Source organism: Halichoerus grypus, chromosome 11 (genome assembly GCF_964656455.1).
Source record: "Halichoerus grypus chromosome 11, mHalGry1.hap1.1, whole genome shotgun sequence".
NCBI classification, from domain to species: domain Eukaryota; kingdom Metazoa; phylum Chordata; class Mammalia; order Carnivora; family Phocidae; genus Halichoerus; species Halichoerus grypus.
Window position 1 is genome coordinate 100,671,551 of NC_135722.1, and position 20,192 is coordinate 100,691,742.

Here is a 20,192-nt window from a genome sequence, read left to right on the forward strand (position 1 = left end):
AAATGAGTCTCTTGCAGACAGCATATCAATGGGTCTTGTTTTTTAATCCAATCTGATAGCCTGTGTCTTTTGATTGGGGCATTTAGCCCATTTACATTCAGGGTAACTATTGAAAGATAGGAATTCAGTGCCATTGTATTGCCTGTAAAGTGACTCTTACTGTATATTGTTTGTGTTCCTTTCTGGTCTATGTTGCTTTTAGGCTCTCTCTTTGCTTAGAGGACCCCTTTCAAGATTTCTTGTAGGGCTGGTTTCGTGTTTGCAAATTCCTTTAGTTTTTGTTTGTCCTGGAAGCTTTTTATCTCTCCTTCTATTTTCAATGACAGCCTAGCTGGATATAGTATTCTTGGCTGCATATTTTTCTCATTTAGTGCTCTGAATATGTCCTGCCAGTCCTTTCTGGCCTGCCAGGTCTCTGTGGATAAGTCTGTTGCCAATCTAATGTTTCTACCATTGTAGGTTACATATCTCTTCTCCCGAGCTGCTTTCAGGATTTTCTCTTTGTCTCTGAGACTCGTAAGTTTTACTATTAAATGTCGGGGTGTTGACCTATTTTTATTGATTTTGAGAGGGGTTCTCTGTGCTTCCTGGATTTTGATGCCTGTTTCCTTCCCCAAATTAGGGAAGTTCTCTGCTATAATTTGCTCCAGTATACCTTCTGCCCCTCTCTCTCTTTCTTCTTCTTCTGGGATCCCAATTATTCTAATGTTGTTTCGTCTTATGGTATCATTTATCTCTCGAATTCTGCCCTCGTGATCCAGTAGTTGTTTATCTCTCTTTTTCTCAGCTTCTTTATTTTCCATCATTTGGTCTTCTATATCACTAATTCTCTCTTCTGCCTTATTTATTCTAGCAGTTAGTAGCCTCCATTTTTTTTTTTTTTTTAGAGCCTCCATTTTTGATTGCACCTCATTAATAGCCTTTTTGATTTTGACTTGGTTAGATTTCAGTTCTTTTATTTCTCCAGAAAGGGTTTCTCTAATAACTTCCATGCTTTTTTCAAGTGCTTGGGCTCTTTTAGATCCTGGTCAGCACTACTCTTGCCCTACTCATACCCCCAAAGAACTGATGACCTCCTGAATTGTATTTTATTCTGTAAACACATGGTCCCACGTTCCCTTGCCTGAGCTCTCATGTTTATATCCCTCATTTAGACCCCTAAATGTAGGGGGAAAGGAAGCTACTCAGTCAAAGATAATGACAAAGCCACACACTAACTACAAGGAGAACGCACTAATGATGACCATTTATCTTGCTCACATCAGGCTTTCAGGTGGTTTAAGGGGGTTGGGGGTCTTTTAGGCATAATGGACAATAAATATATGAACCACGGGATTTACCTGAACTTGGTTAGACCATTTCTGTTGGAGTCATGCTGCATGGTGGAAAGTGCTCTAAATCAGAGGTCAAAGTGACAGGAATCCTAATCTCAGCTCTGTTTCAAAGCATACTAGATGATCTGGACAAACCATTTAAATTCTACACTCTCAGTTAAGTCAAGCAGATTCGTTATTCCTGCCTCCTGAAGAGATGCCAAGTTGACATTAAATATCAGCCTCTATATAACTAGAACAAATTAAAACCCATAAATCTGTGTATCAGTAGGTGGCAAACTTGAGTGCTTGCTAACACTGGTCTCCTGAGAAGCAACCAAACCAGAACTGCAAATGTTTGTCTCTTAGAGGCTCCCTAGGACAGAATGGTCCAGAATGGGTATGACTAAACCCAGTCATACACATAAGGTTAAAACAGTTTCTCCAACTGTCATCATGTAAAGACATAAAGAAGTATTGTTAAGGCCAGTTCAGTAGAGCACGATCAAGGATGTTGGAAGGATTATTATATCCTTATGAAACAGACCTCGATTCTTTCATAGACAGATGGACATGTTTAAATATGTTTAACTTCCTCTATGGGACAGTACAAATGAGACTGTGGAGGGATCCACAGTGTAATCAGCTACTGCTTTCTATGGGCACTGGTGCAATAGTCCTGGGTACCTGCTCTTTTGGGCACCATTTCTATCAGTTCAAGACTGCAAACCCCAGATAGATTCAAACTCGTAAGTATAAGCCATTCACTCTCTTGTCTTGAGAGTTAATATCATTGTCTTGCCTCTGTTGTATTTGAGGTTTTATTAATTCAATTCAGCAAATTTTATTGAGTACCTACTATGTCCAAGATAATATGCACTTGAATCCTAGCAAGTGGGTCTTGATGACAAGGCTCAAATGGTATCTAGGCAGTTTCAGCTTTTCGGGAATGGCTGACTACTCTCAATCATTCAAACGTTCAGCTTCATTCACTCTTTTTTTGTTGTTGTTGGGTTTTTATTGTATGTGTACTGTAACTAGACTAATAAGGTCTAAAGACATTAAAATTATCTAATCTGTACTGAGGATTTCGTTTTTCCTCCCCCATTATGCACGAACTAGTAACTGTAGTCTGTGACCTAGGCCTCCCCTTAGAGTGGAGTGCCCTTCACGGAAATAGGCAGACGGTTGTGGATCCCAGCCAAAAGTATGCAGGCTGCAGCTCCTACCTGTGTTTTCTTTTAGCACAGAGGAGACACACCCCAGTAGTACACTGGTGGCTTCAAAAGAAAGCCCCAGATGACAGCAGTTCCTATGCATAGGATTGAACGTAATCTTTAAAGGTACGAAAACATTCTCCAAATTGTGCAGGTGGGGGAAGAGGTAACACTCTTTGGTACAGAAACTTCTAACGTATATGTATCAACTGGGAATCTAGGGTAGGAGGTGCTTCAAGGGGAGAGTCAATTTGAAAGATGGAAAATTTTAGAAAGGCAGCATTTAAGCGATCTGCTTTTAAAAGACAACTTGAAATTCTTACCCAATGACAGAAATGAAGATGTAACAAACTTTTTCGGCTTTGGTAGTACTAGAAAAGCTGGTTAAGACAAGAAAAAGGAACCTAATATAGAATTGTAATAAGGAAGCTGGAAAAACCAAGTTACATTAAAAAGGCCCTGGGAAACTGTGGAAAGAGCCAAGATGTCCATCGACAGATGAATGGATAAAGAAGATGTGGTATATATATACAATGGAATATTATGCAGCCATCAAAAGGAATGAGATCTTGCCATTTGCAATGATGTGGATGGAACTGGAGGGTGTTATGCTGAGCGAAATAAGTCAATCAGAGAAAGACATGTATCATATGACCTCACTGATATGAGGAATTCTTAATCTCAGGAAACAAACTGAGGGTTGCTGGAGTGGGGGGTGGGGTGGGAGGGATGGGGTGGCTGGGTGATAGACACTGGGGAGGGTATGTGCTATGGTGAGCGCTGTGAATTGTGCAAGACTGTTGAATCACAGATCTGTACCTCTGAAACAAATAATGCAATATATGTTAAGAGAAAAAAAAAAGAAGATAGGAGGGGAAGAATGAAGGGGGGGAATCGGAGGGGGAGATGAACCATGAGAGATGATGGACTCTGAAAAACAAACTGAGGGTTCTAGAGGGGAGGGGGGTGGGAGGATGGGTTAGCCTGGTGATGGGTATTAAAGAGAGCACATTCTGCATGGAGCACTGGGTGTTATGCACAAACAATGAATCATGGATCACTACATCAAAAACTAATGATGTAATGTATGGTGATTAACATAACAATAAAAAAATTTTAAAAAGGCCTTGGGATAAAGTGATGATCAAGGTCAACATTTGCTGAGATGTTTTGTCTGCAGTTTGTGTTTAAGGGAAGAGAATAGGAAATCTGTTAGAGAACAAAATAGCCTGGACACCTAAACATGAGCAACCCTGCATCCTCCAGGCCATTAACGGCTCAGTTTCATAGAATCCATGGTGGGCTTCCTGTCTCAGAATAGCGTTTCTGTTGAAGGTACAAGCTGATCGCCAAAGATGGCCTCTGGGAGGACAATAAGAGCAGCTTCTATGTAGGAGCAGGGCAAGGTTCTGTTCTGGGAGACACTTAGGACAAAAGAATCAAGAGGTATAAACTTTTCATGTATTTCTGCATTTTCTTTCTGCTGTGCATGTGTTTTGTATTATCTCTTGTAGGATCCTCATCATGAGAAGTATGGCAAATCGTAAATCACTGTTGATACAGTTTATATTGGCCTCCTGGATCATTTTTACAGTTTTTCAAAATTCCACTAAGGTAGGAATCGCTTTCTTTCTGTGTCTTACTTTTACTTCATACTTTACCTGTTCTAGGAAAGTTCAAACAGGGATGCCTGCATGGCTTAGTCGGTTAAGGTCATGGGATCAAGTTCTGCATCTGGCTCCTTGCTCAGCAGGGAGCCTGCTTCTCCCTTTGCCTGCCATGCTCCCCCCTGCTTGTGCTCTTGCGCTCTCTTTCTGACAAATAAAAAATCTTAGAGGAAGGAAGGAAGAAAAGGAAAGGAAGGAAGGAAGAGAGAAAAAAAGAAAAGAAGGAAAGAAAAGAAAGAAAGGAAAGAAAAAAGATTAAAAAAAAAAGGAAAGTCCAAACAACCAGACTTAATAAATTGTAGTAGGGGAATTTCAACAGCTTACACAACTTTGAAGAGCCAACTTATTTGGGGACACCTGAGGGGCTCGGTTGAGTGTCCAACTCTTGATCTTGGCTCAGATCTTGATCTCAGGGTGGTGAGTTCAGACCCCACGTTGGGCTCCATGCTGGGTGTGGAGCCTACTTAATAAAAAACAAATAAATAAAAGAATCAACATATTTGATTATTATGCAGCTTGGGAGAGGAGGATGTTGTGTTCGTGTGTGTGCGCGTGCGCGTGTGTGTGTATGCATGCACACTTCTTTTGTCACTTACAAATGCCCCTGCAATGATTTTCTCCCAATGTTTAGCTTGTTTTTTCACCTTTAAGGGAATTTCTGAACAATACATTTTCCTGTCTATATAGTAAAATTTATCTGCCTTTTTAAACAGTCAATTCTTTTTGAGTATTAAGAAACCCTTCCCTACTTCAGTGTCAGATTATTTATCTAAATATTCTACTTAAGCTTTTAAAGGTTGCTCTAGACATTTAACTCTGCAACAGATCTGAATTTTTTTTTTTGCTGATTTTTATTTCTGTATGGATGATCACCTTTTCAGGTCTTCTTATTTTGTAGTTGTTTCTTTCTATGCTGATTCATCATGTCATTCTTGTCATGTATCAAAATTTCTGATCAGGACGGGTCCCTTTCTGTTCTCTTTGTTCTATTCCATTGACCTATGTATCTTCCCTGTATCAATACCACATTGCTATAATTAATATAAATAATAATAATAATAATAATTAGTTTCATAGTTAGTCATGAAAGCTTCTAGGTCAAGTTACCACCACTTAATCTACTTCACAAGTTTCCCGGCCAGGATTGGCCCTTTACTCTTTTATTATTATATGTTTTAGAGTCAGTCTGTCAGATATGATGGAAAAATCTTACTTAAATTTTATGTGCATTACATTAACCATGCAGATCAAATTGGGAAAACTGACATGTTTATAATATTATTTTACTCTTTACAAACATGTAATCTCTGTCCATTTATTTAGGTTTTCTTCAAGATCTTTCAGTAAATTTAAAAATTTTTGCATACATGTCTTCTACATCTTTTATTAGATTTATAACTAGGTACTTTATAGTTTTTTTGTTGCTGTTGTAAATGGTGTTTTTATTTTATTTTTTATTTTTTTATTATTATGTTCCCTTAGCATTTTCTAATTCCTTCTTGCTGGTGTAGAAGAATGCAGTTGACTTTTGCATATTGAACAGCAATATTTTGCTTTGCAAGGTCTCTGATTCATTAGTTGAGGGATGCAAATATCACCTAGCATCTTCCCGAGGATAGAAATATACTTGCTCTAAAGTTTTGTTGTGCGTTTTCTATTTCTGTTCCTTTGTCTTCTCTTTACTGAACTTGATACTTTTCTTTCTTGAGTTGGCTTTCATAAAATTTTTGCTAATCCTTGGTTGTATGTCCATTCTTATACTTAAGGTTCTGTGGTGGCCAGACTGAGTCCTGTTACCTATTTTCTCCAGCATGTTTGTAGCAGAGCTGCAAAAAGTACTCAAGGCAATAAATGCTCCCCATTTGTCTGGGGTGTTGCCAGGCACACAGGGTCCTATCCTACACCCTCCAACTTAAATACCTAGAGTTTTTATGCACAGTAAAGTACAGAAGTCCCCATTTCTAGCTGCCTGGCCAGGCACAGGTGGAAAAATAGGGAAGCAGTAACCATCCCAGTATGTCCTCCCATGGGCTACTCCTTTATCCTCTCTTATTCCAGTTATCAACTTCCTCCAAGTTTGGAGTATCCTTGGAGTGGCTTCCATCTTCTGCAGAATTCTCATTGACATGCATTTGGAGCCATGGTTTTCTTCGTTGATCTAAGTTCATCTGCCTTTTGTTTTTCAGATTTCTTTTTTTTTTTTTTTTTTTTTTTTTGAGGTATCTCTCCACCCAGGGTGGGGCTCAAGCTCATGACCCTGAGATCAAGAGTCTTATGCTCTACCAACTGAGACAGCAAGGCACCCCTATTTTTCAAATTTCTTATAAATTCTGGTCTAATTAAGGTATCTCATCCTATTTCTTAGAATACTTAGAAATTTTTAATTTTTTTTCTTTCATTAGATTTTCTGGTGGGAAATTGAGGCTATAATATGTCCTTTGTCATCCATCTTGAATCAGGTTTTCCTGCTTATTTTTACCAAAAAATTTTTTTGTCCAGAGTAGTATTCTATCATACTAAAAATCACTTAAAATTTCCATGTGCTGAATTTGTAACAATTAAAAAGTACCTGATAATGTATTGTGATGGTTAAGTACCTGATAAGGTATTGTGATGGTTAATGTTCATATTCTCTAGGTCATTACTCATTTTTTTATCTAAATAAATAGCAACTACTGAGACAGTAGTTTTAAGTTCCTATAGCAACTACTGAAACAGGTTTTAAGTTTCTAATTATTATTGTGGATTTATATGTCCCTTTAATTCTGTCAATTTTTGTTTCACTTATAAACACATGTACGTGTAGGTACAATACACATTTATGATGCTATGTTTTCTGACAAATTGACTCTTACCACTGTGAAATGTCCATCTCTATGTCTGGTGACATGCTTTGTCTTGAAGTCTATTTTAACATTAATATTAGCTTTTTCATGCTTACATGGCATGTTTCCCATCTTTACTTTCAATCTATAGATAACTTTATACTTAAACTACATTTTTGATAAGCATCAAATAGTTGGGTCTTGCTTTTTTATCTCTGTCTTGTAATAGCATGTTTAGTCAACTTATTGTTAATGAAATTTTTGAGTGGATTTAGGTCCATCAGTTTACTGTTTGTTTTCTCTTTGGCCCCTCTGTTCCTCTTTTTGGATTAATTGATTTTTTTTAGAATTTCCTTTTAGTTTCTTTATTATTTTTACAGCTGTAAGTTTTTTTTTTAAGTAGTTCCTCTAGGGACTATAATGCATGTTCTTTTATAGTTAATATCATGCTACTTCATGTGATCTGTAATAACCTTTCAACTATTTACTTCCATCTATTTGCCACCCCATTCTTTAAGCTATCATTGTCATATTATTACAAAATTACAATTTTTACTTTAAATAATTACATGCATTTTAGATAAATTAGGAGACAAACATATAGTATTTTATATTTATCAATATAGTTACCATTTCTGGTGCTTTTCATTCTTTTCTGAGATCTGTGTTTCTATTTGTGTAATTTCCCTTTCACTTGAAGAATGTTAGTTAGCACCCCTTATAATACAAGTCCAGTGCTGTTCCTTATTCCAAGTTTCAACTTCGCTCCAGTGTCCATCTGCTTGTGGCGGTCACTCTCCAGTGCTTGTGGAGATTTTCTTTCTTTATGGTTTAGAGTTTATCATTGTTATCTGCAGAATTGTTCTGGAAAACAATTTTATAGTGTATATTAAGACCTTTACCAGTGTTGGGATGCCCGGGGGGCTCAGTCGGTTAAGCATCTGCCTTTGGCTCAGGTCATGATCCCAGAGTCCTGGGATCAAGTCCCACACCGGGCTTCTTGCTCAGCAGGGAACCTGCTTCTCCCTCTGCCTGCCGCTCCCTCTGCTTGTGCTCACATGCTCTCTCTCTCTCTCTCTCTCACAAATAAATTAAAAAAAGAAAGACCTTTAACAGTGTTCACCACATTGGACCAAAATAATTCTATTTCTGAGTTCTTACAAATAACCTGGATTGCAAAGATTTATACCAAAAGATTTATACTGAAGTATAAGTAAGAGAAAAGTTGAGTGTAATAAATGTCCAAAAAGGTGGGAATATGTAAAATATTAAGCTGTATCCATAGGCTGGAATACTATGTGAGCCAGTGACATAAGGTGGAGTTTTTAACAACACTGTTTTTAAAAATATCAAAATTCATTGGTAATATTCGGTTTGTTCACAATCATGTGAAATAGCATATAGAGAACGAAAGAAAAATCACCAAAATGTTAACAGTAGTTATCAATTATGACAGATTCAACCAATTATGGTTGTCATAATTGTCACTGATTTTTGTTTCCTATACAGTTTGGCATTCTCCCATTTTTAATAATCAGTGTTAATTTATGATTAGAAAATAAATATTTTTGTAAGCCTATGTTTATTATCTCCTAAGTTAACTAAAACAATCTGAAAAATACTAGTAAATATCATAGGATGTTCAAGCAACATACAAAATATCAAATAGAAAAAAATAATCATATTTTACATAAAAGCCCCATGCATCTTAAACATTTTCTTAAGGATTTTTTTAATGACTGAATTCTAGTTTTAAGATTAAAAAATAATAGAACGGTAAACATTTGTTGTGTGCTATGCAGTTAAAAAACATTTTTCCACGTCTTCACAACTGCCCAGCAAAGGTGTATTTTATCATCACCACTCTAAGGAAGAAGATTCTAGAACCCAAAATATATCAGCCAGTGAAAAATAGAGTTCCACCACCAAATTATTTTGCCCATGAAACATATATGATAATAAAATCTCAATATCATTTTATTTTATATCTCCCATTATTATATAAAAGATCAAAGTTGGCTAACTTACCAAAAATTATTATATTACATAAAACATTCTCTATATTCTTTATTGTATTCATTATCATTTCAGATATGGACTGCACTTAAGTTGCCCATGTCCCTCCATCACTGGAACTTTATCATGAAGTCCTCAAGTCCTGAATTACCACTGCATCCAGTAGTTTCATCAGCAGAGACTGAGCTAAGAATAAAGAGAATCATGGAAAAACTAGACCAGCTGATCCCACCCAGACCTTTTACCCACATGAACACCACCACCAGTGCCACACACAGCACAGCCACCATCCTCCACTCTCGAGACACCTACTGCAGGGGGGATCAGCTAGACATCCTCCTGGAGGTGAGGGACCACTTGGAACGCAGGAAGGAATATGGCGGGGATTTCCTGAGGGCCAGGATGTCCTCCCCAGCGCTGAAGGCAGGTGCTTCAGGAAAGGTGACAGACTTCAACAACGGCACTTACCTTGTCAGTTTCACCCTCTTCTGGGAGGGCTGGGTCTCTTTGTCTATCCTGCTCATCCACCCCAGTGAAGGAGTGTCGGCTCTCTGGAGGGCAAGGAACCAAGGCTATGACAGGGTGATCTTCACAGGCCAGTTTGCCAGCGGCACCTCCCATGTCAGTACTGATTGTGCCCTGGTTGTAAACTCCAGTGCTGAGCTGTGCGAGTACCTGGATGCTCAAGACCAAGAAGCCTTCTACTGTGTGAGACCTCAGCACATGCCCTGTGCTGCACTCACTCACATGCAATCCAAAAACACGGATGTTTCTTATCTTAGCAGACAAGAATGGAGCCTCTTTGAAAGGTAAATAATTATTTCTGGAGACTACCTGGGAAAATATGGTAATGATTTAGCCTGCATGTTGATCCAAAGGAAAGTGCTATGAATATATCAATTTTGGGACTCTGTGAAGAGCCATTTTAGAAAAAAAATCTGTGAATTCATTTCGGGACAGTGTTTACATTCCAGTCATCCCCAGTCTTTTTGGATATTTAACCCTTATCATTGAAACAAAAAGATATACAAACAGAATAAAAATTGAAGGAGAATGAGAAACATACACGTAAGTGTGTGCTCAAATATATATTCTTACTGCACCTCAATAAATTACCTTGCACACCTTCTAGGCATCTGTACCCCCTGGACTAATAAGCAAAGGAAGGGAAATTTAATCATTGGCCTGGAACTGTGGGTAAGGTAGTCAGTTATCAGCACTAAGAAATAACTGAAGCAATAAGTAATGTGGCTTCTTGTGTTTCCTGATCTTTGGGGTCACCTGCAGATTAATTTCTGTATCTGTCTCTTTAAGGTCAAATGTGGGTGTAGAGATTATGGAAAACAATGCCATTAATGTCTCCAAATGCAACAACAGTAAGTTCTCCCTGTGATGATGGGTGGTGTTTAGCACTAAACTCATTTAAAGGGTTTCTTCTGGTGGACTTGTTCACTGTTACCAGTCCTATTGGTACTCTACACATCAGGCTTCTCTGTGGTGAGCCCAAGTGAATAAATGATTGGAATCACTAGGATATCATAAACCTGTTTTAGTAATTTTAACTCATCATTAATCTATTTATCAGGCAACAGATTACCTGCTCATCCAACATAATAACCTTCAAATATCAAAACTCTCTACACCTAGGTGTTTCCGTCCCCACATCATAACCATCATCCCCTTCCCACATCACTATAAGCCCAAAAATCACCATCTAGAGGTTTCCAACCTGCCATCTAAGAGTCTCTTATGTCGAGATATGTTTCTTTTATACTCAATTTGTTAAGAGTTCTTATAAATGTATATTGAATTTTGTCATGTTCATTCTCTGCATCTGTTAAGGTGATCATATGATTTGTATCCTAGTTTGGTAATATGGTGTGTCACCTTGATTTGCAGGTACTGAACCATCCTTGCATTCCTGGAATGAATCCCACTCGGTTGTGGTGTATGATCTTTTTAATTTATTATTAGTATTGTTGAATTTGGTTTGTTAATATTTTGTTAAGGGTCTTTGCCTAGTTTTGGTATCAGGGTAGTGCTGGCCTCGTAAAATGAGTTTGGAAGCATTCCTTTCTTTAAAATTTTTTAGAATAATTTGAGAAAACTAGGTATTAACTTTTCTTTAGCTATTTATTAGAATTTACCTGTGAAGCTGTCTGGTCCTGGACTTTTGCTTTTTGAAAAGTTTTGAATTACTGATTCAATTTCATTCCTTGTAATTGTTCTATTCAGATTTTCTATTGCTTTATGATTCAGAGTTGGAAAGCTGTTCATTTCTTCTAGGTTTTCCAAGTTTTTGGCATGTAATTATTCATATAATCTCTTATGATATTTTATATATGTAGTATCGTTTGAAGTTCTCTGTTTTCATTTTTTAAGATTTTATTTATTTGAGAGTGAGAGAGAGAGAGCTCATGAATGGGGAGGAGGGGCAGAGGGAGAGGGAGAAGCAGGCTCCCCATGGAGCAGGGAGCCCCATGCAGAACTTGATCCCAGGACCCCAGGATCATGACCTGAGCCGAAGGCAGATGCTTAATCGACAGCCACCCAGGTGCTCCTCCTTTTTAATTTCTGATTTTGTGTTCTCGTTTTTGTTGACAGATCTGGCTAGAGGTTTATTTATTGATTTTGTTTACCTTTTCAAAGAACCAGCTTTTAGTTCATTGATCTTTTCTATTTTTTTTTTTTTTTCAGTCTCTGTTTCATTTATTTCCACTCTGATCTTAAATAAGTCTTCTACTAACTTTAGGCTTTGTTCTTTTTCTCTAGTTTCTTTAGGTATAAAATTGGACTGTTTATTTGGACTTTATTTTTTGCTATATTGCTACAGGCTTTCTCTTAGAACTGTTTTTGCAGTGTCCCATGGATTTGGAGGAGTTGTGGTTCCATTTTCATTTGTCTCAAGGTATTTTTTTATTTCCTCTTTGATGTCTTTCTAACCCATTAGTCATTTAGTAACATGCTGTTTAGTCTCCATGTGTTCATGTTTTTTCCAGTTCTTCTTGTAATCAATTCCTAGCTTCATACTGCTGTCACTGGAAAAGATGCTTGATAAGATTTCAGTCTTCTTGAATTTAATGAGACTTGTTTTGTGGCCTAATGTGATCTACCCTGGAGAATGTTTCCTATGCTCCTTAAAAAATGCGTATTCTGAAGTTTTTGAATGAAATGTTCTATAGATATGTTAAGTCTATTTGATCTAATATTTAAGACCAATGTTTCCTTATTGATTTTCTGTCTGGATGATGTACCCATTGATGGAAGTGTGGAGTATTTAAGTCTCCTACTATTATTGTATTACTGTCAATTTCCTCCTGTGCCTGTTAATATTTGCTTTATGTATTTAGGTGCTCCTATGTTGGGTTGCATATATACTACAAATATTATATCCCCTGCTTGGATTTAGCCCTTTATCATTGTAGTGATGCCTTTCTTTGCCTTTTGTTACAGTCTCTGTTTTAAAGTCTATTTTGTCCTATACAAATATTGTGTACCAGCTTTCTTTTTATTTTCATTTGCATGGAATATCTTGTTTTCCTTCACTTTCAGCTTGTATGTCTTTAGATCTGAAGTGAGTCTCTTGTAGGCAGCATACAGGTGGTCTTATTATTTTTTTTTTTTATTTGTTTTTGGTTTTTGCCACCCTATGTCTGTTTTTTCTTTCTGAGAAATTTTATTACAAATTTAATTTATTTATAGTGAATATGCCTATTCAGATTTTCTATTTCATCTTGTATTGATTTTGGTAAGTTGTGTTTTTCAAAGAATTTATCCATTTCATCTAAATTTTGAAATTTGTTGGCATACACTTTATTGTAATACTGCCTTATTACCCTTTTAATGTCTGCAGAAACTTTAGTGATACTTTTTCGTTTCTAATATTGGTAACTTGTGCCGATTCTTTTTTTCCCTTTTGATTGGAGCATTTAGTCCATTTAAATTTAAAGTAATTCTTGATAGGTATTTATTTATTGCTATTTTATTCATTGTTTTCTGGTTCTTTTTGTGGTTCTTCTATTCCTTTCTTCTTCTCTAGTTCTCTTCCCTTTTGGTTTATTTTCTTGATGGTTATATTTGGGTTCCTTTCTCTTTTGTGCATCTATTGTAGGTTTTGGTTTGTGGATACCATAAGGTTCATATATTGGTGTGTGTGTGTGTGTGTGTGTGTGTGTGTGTGTCTGTGTGTGTGTATTTTAAGCTGATAGTCACTTAAGTTCAAATGCATTCTAAAACAGTACAATTTGACTCTCCCCCGCACCCACCTGCCCATTTGGGTTTTTTTGATGTCTTTTTTTTACATCTTTTTATTTTGTATATCCTTTAAGTGCTTATTATAGTCATAGTTTAACCTATTTTTGTATTTAACTTTCATACTAGTTCTTTAAGTGGCTGATTTATTGCCTTTATTGCATATTTGCCTTTATCAATGATTTTTTCATATATATATATATATATATATATATATATATATACACACACACACCATATATTTACATATAAATATATGTATATATTTCTAGTTATAGCCTATTTTCTGTTTAAAGAAAACCCCTTATAGTTTCTTATAAGTGCAGTTTAGTGGTAATTAACTCCTTTAGTTTTTGCTACTCCAGGAAACTCTATTATTTCCTTCAATTCTGAATGATAACCTTGCTAGGTAGAGTATTTTTATTGTAAGTTTATCCTTTCAGCCCTCTAAATATATGCTTCCACTCCCTTCTGGCCTGCAAAGTTTCTGCTAAACATCAGCTGATAGTCTTATGGTGTTTCCTATGTGTGTGATTGTTTTTCTCTTGCTGATTTTAAGATTCTCTCTCTTTATCTTTAACTTTTGCCATTTTAGTTGGCATACCATGTCTTGGTATAAGTCTCTTTGGATTCAACTGGTTTGGGACTCTCTTTGCTTCCTAGACCTGGATGTCTATTTCCTTCTCCAGGTTAGAGAAGTTTTCAGCCATTATTTATTCAAATAAGTTTTCTGCCCATTTATCTCTTTTTCTTCTTCTGGGATCCCTATAATGTAAATATTAGTATTCTTTTTTTAAAAATTTTTTATTGTTATGTTAATCACCATACATTACATCATTAGTTTTTGATGTAGTGATCCCTGATTCATTGTTTGTGCATAACACCCAGTGCTCCGTGCAGAACATGCCCTCTTTAATACCCATCACCAGGCTAACCCATCCTCCCACCCCCCCTCCCCTCTAGAACCCTCAGTTTGTTTTTCAGAGTCCATCATCTCTCATGGTTCATCTCCCCCTCCGATTTCCCCCCCTTCATTCTTCCCCTCCTGCTATCTTCTTCTTCTTTTTTTTTTTTCTTAACATATATTGCATTATTTGTTTCAGAGGTACAGGTCTGTGATTCAACAGTCTTGCACAATTCACAGCGCTCACCATAGCACATACCCTCTCCAGTGTCTATCACTTAGCCACCCCATCCCTCCCACCCCATCCCCCACTCCAGCAACCCTCAGTTTGTTTCCTGAGATTAAGAATTCCTCATATCAGTGAGGTCTTTCTCTGATTGACTTATTTCGCTCAGCATAACACCCTCCAGTTCCCTCCACATCATTGCAAATGACAAGATCTCATTCCTTTTGATGGCTGCATAATACGCCGTGGTATATATACACCACATCTTCTTTATCCATTCATCTGTCGATGGACATCTTGGCTCTTTCCACAGTTTGGCTTAAATATTAGTATTCTTGATGTTATTCCATGGCTACCTTGGACTATCCTTATGTATTTTTTTTTATTTTTTAAAATTTTTTTATGATGTTGAGGTATCTTTCTTCTATCCCTACTTTCTTGAGGGTTTTTATCAAGTAAGGATACTGTATTTTGTCAAATGCTTTTTCTGTATCTATTGAAAGGATCATATCAAACTCAAGACCCAAAAAACAAATAATCCAGTTAAGAAATGAGTAGAAGACATGAATAGACACTTTTCCAGAAAAGACATCCAGATGTCCAACAGACAAAGAAAAAGATGTTCAACATCATTCATCATCAGGGAAATACAAATCAAAACCACAATGAGATACCACCCACACCTGTCAGAATGGCTAAAATTAACAAGTCAGGAAATAACAGGTGTTGGCAAGAATGTGGAGAAAAGGTAACTCTTTTGCACTGTTGGTGGGAATGTAAAGTAGTGCAGACACTCTGGAAAATAGTATGGAGGTTCCTCAGGAAGTTAAAAATAGAACTACCCTACAGCCCAGCAATTGCACTACTAGGTATTTATCCAAAGGATAAAAAAAATGCTGATTCTAAGGGGCACATGCAGCCCAATGCTTACAGCATTACTATCAATAATAACCAAATTATGGAAAGAGCCCAAATGTCCATTGATTGATGAATGAGTAAAGAAGATGTGGTGTGTGTGTATATATATATAACATATATAACACACACACACACACACATACACACACACCCAATGGAATATTACTCAGTGATCAAAAAGAATGAAATCTTGGCATTTGCAACAATGTGGATGGAGCTAAAGGGTATTATGCTAAGCGAAATAAGTCAATCAAAGAAAGACAAACGTCATAGGATTTCACTCATATGTGGAATATAAGAAACAAAACAGATGAACATAGGGGAAGGGAGGGAAAAATAAGATAAAAACAGAGAGGGAGGCCAAACTATAGTTAAGAGACTTAACTATAGAGAAAAAACTGAGGGTTGCTGGAGGGGAGGTGTGGTGGGGGGAGGTATGGACTAAATAGGTGATGGGCATTAAGGAGGGCACTTGTTGGGGTGAGCACTGGGGGTTATATGTCAGTGATGAATCACTAAATTTTACTCCTGAAAATGCTCCCCCCCCCCCAAAAAAAAATTAGTATTTGTGCCATTCAGCTTGGGTGATTTCCACTATTCTGTCTTCCAGATTGCTGTTCCATTCTTTCATCTAATCCACTGTTGATTTACTCTAGTTTACTTTCCATTTCAGTTTGTATTCTTTAGCTCTGGTTCATTTTTACATTTTCTAACTCTTTGTTGAAGTTCTCCATTTGCCCATTTTGGTCAGCATCTTTATAACCATGACTTTGAACTCTTTATCAGGTACATTAGTTATCTCTGTTTCATTAGGGTTTTTTTCTGGGGTTTTATTCTGCTTTTTCATTTGGAACATAATTCTTTGCTCCTTGTTTTGCTTGACTTTTTGTGGGGGTTTTTCTATGAATTAAGCTGAATAGGTACCTCTCTTAGTCTTAAAATAGTGGCCTTATGTAGGAGCATCCCCTGTGTAAACTGTATGCCTGGTGGTTTTGGTGGGATGGCTGGGGCTAGAGCAGGCATGGGTCCTGGGGTCTTCAGGGTGTTACTGATGAGATAGCTGGGCCTGGAATGGGCATGGGCCAGGGAATCCTGCTATGTCCATCCTTGCAAGATGGCTGAGTCTGGAGTTGGTACATACCAGGGAGTTCATGGTCCACACCATGCCAGGGCTGCTTGGGCTACATGGGCAGATGGCTGGGTCAGGCATGGCCTGGGGAAATCCTGTGGCATGCTACTCTGGGGCCCCTTGGCAGGACAGATGGAGCTGGGGGGGGTGAAGGGGGGTTGGGACAGGGTGGTGCCTTTAGGGGCAGCTGGAGCTGACGTGAACTAGAGGCCCAGGACTTGCTAGGGCAGCCCTAGTAAGCTGGCTACAGCACCTGGACCCTGCTCCCATCCATGCTATTACAGTGGAGGGGGAATGTAAAAAAAAAAGGCACTTGTCAGCATCTCCAACTCCAGAAAGTTTCAGTAGCTCCCCTACTTGCTTGGCAGATGATTCAGTGTGAGTAAATGGATTTCCTTCACTTATAGACTAGTTGCCTTTTAAATAGCTATTTTTTGCTGTGCCCCAGGACAAGCAAGTCTGTGCGTGGGCACCCCCATGATACCCCTCCCTAATGCAGGTTGCTGTGCTGGGGGTGGAGCTCCTATGGTTACCATGCCTCCATCTTTTTTACCCTCCTCTGTGCGGTCCCTATATCACTTGTTGTGAAGCAGCTGTTCAATCAGCCCTCAGTTCTTCAGGGGGAATTGTTGTATATGTAGTGGTAGATTCAGTGTGTCCATAGGAGGAGGTGAGTTCAGGGTCTTCCTATGCTGCCATCCTGGACCCTATATTCAAAGAATTTACAGTTTGTTGGTGTCATTTAAGACACTATGACAAAGTGTGACAAACTTGGGGTAAAGTGGGCTAAAATGATAAAATAATTGAGTTTTTATTACTAAGCAAGAATTGGTAACTTTACTTTCATAGGAAGTCAAACATTTATTTTTTTTTTAAGATTTTATTTCTTTATTTTGACAGAGAGGGAGAGAGACAGCGAGAGAGGGAACACAAGCAGGGGGAGTGGGAGAGGGAGAAGCAGGTTTCCTGCTGAGGAGGGAGCCTGATGCGGGGCTCGATTCCAGGACCCTGGGATCAGGACCTGAGCGGAAGGCAGACACTTAACGACTGAGCCACTCAGGTGCCCCTCAAATATTTAAATCTTTCCCAGAGGGTTCTTTTGGCGGGGGGAACAAGAGGAGAAAACATGTTCTTTTTTTTTTTTTTTAAATAATTTTTTTTTTTTTTAAAGATTTTATTTATTTATTTGAGAGAGAGAGAATGAGAGACAGAGAGCACGAGCGGGAAGAGGATCAGAGGGAGAAGCAGACCCCCCGCTGAGCAGGGAGCCCGATGTGGGACTCGATCCCGGGACTCCAGGATCATGACCTGAGCTGAAAGCAGTCGCTTAACCAACTGAGCCACCCAGGCGCCCCGAGAAAACATGTTCTTATATTAAACATTAATGGGCACCATTTAGAAAATTCGTATCAGAGAAAAATTCTACTAAAAATAACTATTACATTAAGAGGATGATGCTTCAGTAGGGTTTTTCACCTCCGTTATGACCTAGTAAGAGGATACTTAGAAAAGATGGTAGGCTCTTAATAAATACTGATGAATATGTGATATTTTAGATCTTGCTGATTTTTTGGCAGGAAAAACAGTTACAATGAAAAAGAAATGCAAGTTTGGAGTGGCATCCACAATCCCTGGTGGACATGTCTGGAAAGAGACCTGGAATCCTGTCTCCTGTAGTTTGGCTCCAATCAAAATGAAAGAATGCCTAAGAGGAAAATTCATATATCTAATGGGAGATTCCACGATCCGCCAGTGGATGGAATATTTCAAAAACAGTATCAACAGTATGCCTCAGTCTAAGATATTATTTATATCCCTTTCAGAAATTCACTTTTTATTTCAAGGAAACAATAGGAAATGCCTCTTCTTCATATTTCTTAATCACCAAAACTTTTCAGACATCATTGTCTTTCCTTTAAAAAAATACATTCATCTGACTGGAAGGGAGCATGTGTAGGAAAGGTTATTACATCCCTATCCCAGTGCATACCTCAGTATGTAGCCAGCATGCTCACAAAATCATGAAAGAGCTGAAAATAATGTAAAATTTTATATTGTCCATTTTCTACAGTTGGCATGATTATTAAGGGTGTGGATTCTAGATCCAGATCCTCTGGGAGCAAAATCTGACTTCTCCATGTCCTATCTGGGTAATCTTGGGCAAGTTACATAACTACTGTCCCTCTAAGTTTCTTCATCTGTAAAACTGAGATGAAAATAGTACTCACATGGTAAAATGAAGTAATACATACAATGCCTTTAGAATTGTTTGTTACATAGGTAAGTCCTCTTTGGTGTAACCTATCATCCCTATTATCATTACATGAAAAGAGAGATTCCAGGAGCAAGACAATGACTTTGCATCGGTTAGAAATAATACTTAAAAGCATGGGCTGCATTGTCTAATGTACATAGACTGTGCATTTAGAAGCTATGGCCTTTGGCGTGTTACTTATTTTCTGTGCCTCATTTTCCTCATCCAGCTACAAATAATATTATCTGGTGGTGGTTATGAAGACCAAATGAGATGATGGTTATAAAATACTTAACACAGTGCCCAGTGAACAAGAACTACTGCAGCTGTATCCCATTCCAGGTTGGGGCTGGAATCCAGTGGCTAGAATCCTAGTCCAGTTGCTCTATTTACTAAACCAAGGCTGCACCAGTAATAATAGAGAATTCACTAGTAGATCTTAGCACTCTTCACTGGCAAACTGTGACTGCCTGCCTACTGGGTCCTGGGTCCTGGCTGTCATCACTGAGAATAGTGCGCCTTCTGTGGCTCCGTTATGACCTTTCTGACATGATGCCACTCTTGTGATCTCAAACTTAGAAGGTCAGCTGATCCTCCCAATAAAAAGAGAAAATAGGGGACTTGGCTCCAAGAAATAGGTAGAATTCCCAACAAAAGGGGGAGAGTTGTAAATTATGACCTCTGAACTCCTCCAGACCTGTTTCCTCATCTATAAAATTCAGGGTCCAATGGTAATCTTTAGCATCACTTTCTGTAACAGTGGGTCTCTTAGGCTATAGAAAGTACAGAATTTAATGAGTTACTTCCTTCTTTGTCTAACCTTTTAAATTGTAGCAAAATGTCTGTTGCACATTTTCTTAAAAGTTAAATTTTATAGCAGGCTTTGGAAAAGGAAATTGAAGTAAATTAGAAGCAGAATGAAGACAATGATACTGCCATTTTCCTTCAACTACGGCTCCAGTGTCTATTTTCAAACGCCGTGGGTGAAAACTGTAAATGCAGCCCTTTACTTCAAAGATGGCACTTGTTGCAAAGCATTAATAATCCTTTTCTACATATTTTCCTCAGAACTTCTAACTACAAAGCAGCTGGCCCTGATAGTCTGATAAAGGCCTAATTTATAGGATGAAAAGTGGAAGGACTTCATTTTATTCTATTCGTATTATACTCATATTTTCATGGGTTCTAAGATTGAGTAGACGGTTTTCATAAGAATTGGGAGCAGCTCCAAATCGAGGTGCAGATTCTGTCACTAGCTGTGTAATCTTGAGCAGGTCATTTCATCTCTTGATTTTCTACAACATGACGTGTGTGTGTGTGTGTGTGTGTGTGTGTGTGTGTGTGTGTGTAGCAGTGGGTTTCACTTTCCACAGTTGAGTTACTGTCAACGACAGTCTGGAAGCAGATCATCCTCCTGACATATTGTCAGAAGGTCAATAGTAGCCTCAGTCTGTGTCACAGTGCCTACATCA

At 38.0% G+C, this 20,192-nt stretch overlaps 1 protein-coding gene across 1 annotated transcript in view; it reads left to right on the top strand.

Annotated features, from left to right (window-relative positions):
* The first annotated feature begins 4,054 nt into the window (after positions 1 to 4,054).
* NXPE4 (neurexophilin and PC-esterase domain family member 4) overlaps positions 4,055 to 20,192 on the top strand; it is a 17,217-nt gene continuing 1,079 nt past the window's right edge. The window contains 4 exon segments of the mRNA XM_036088214.2: positions 4,055 to 4,144; positions 9,114 to 9,847; positions 10,353 to 10,414; positions 18,044 to 18,250. Coding sequence (XP_035944107.2) covers positions 4,055 to 4,144; positions 9,114 to 9,847; positions 10,353 to 10,414; positions 18,044 to 18,250 — 1,093 coding nt within the window.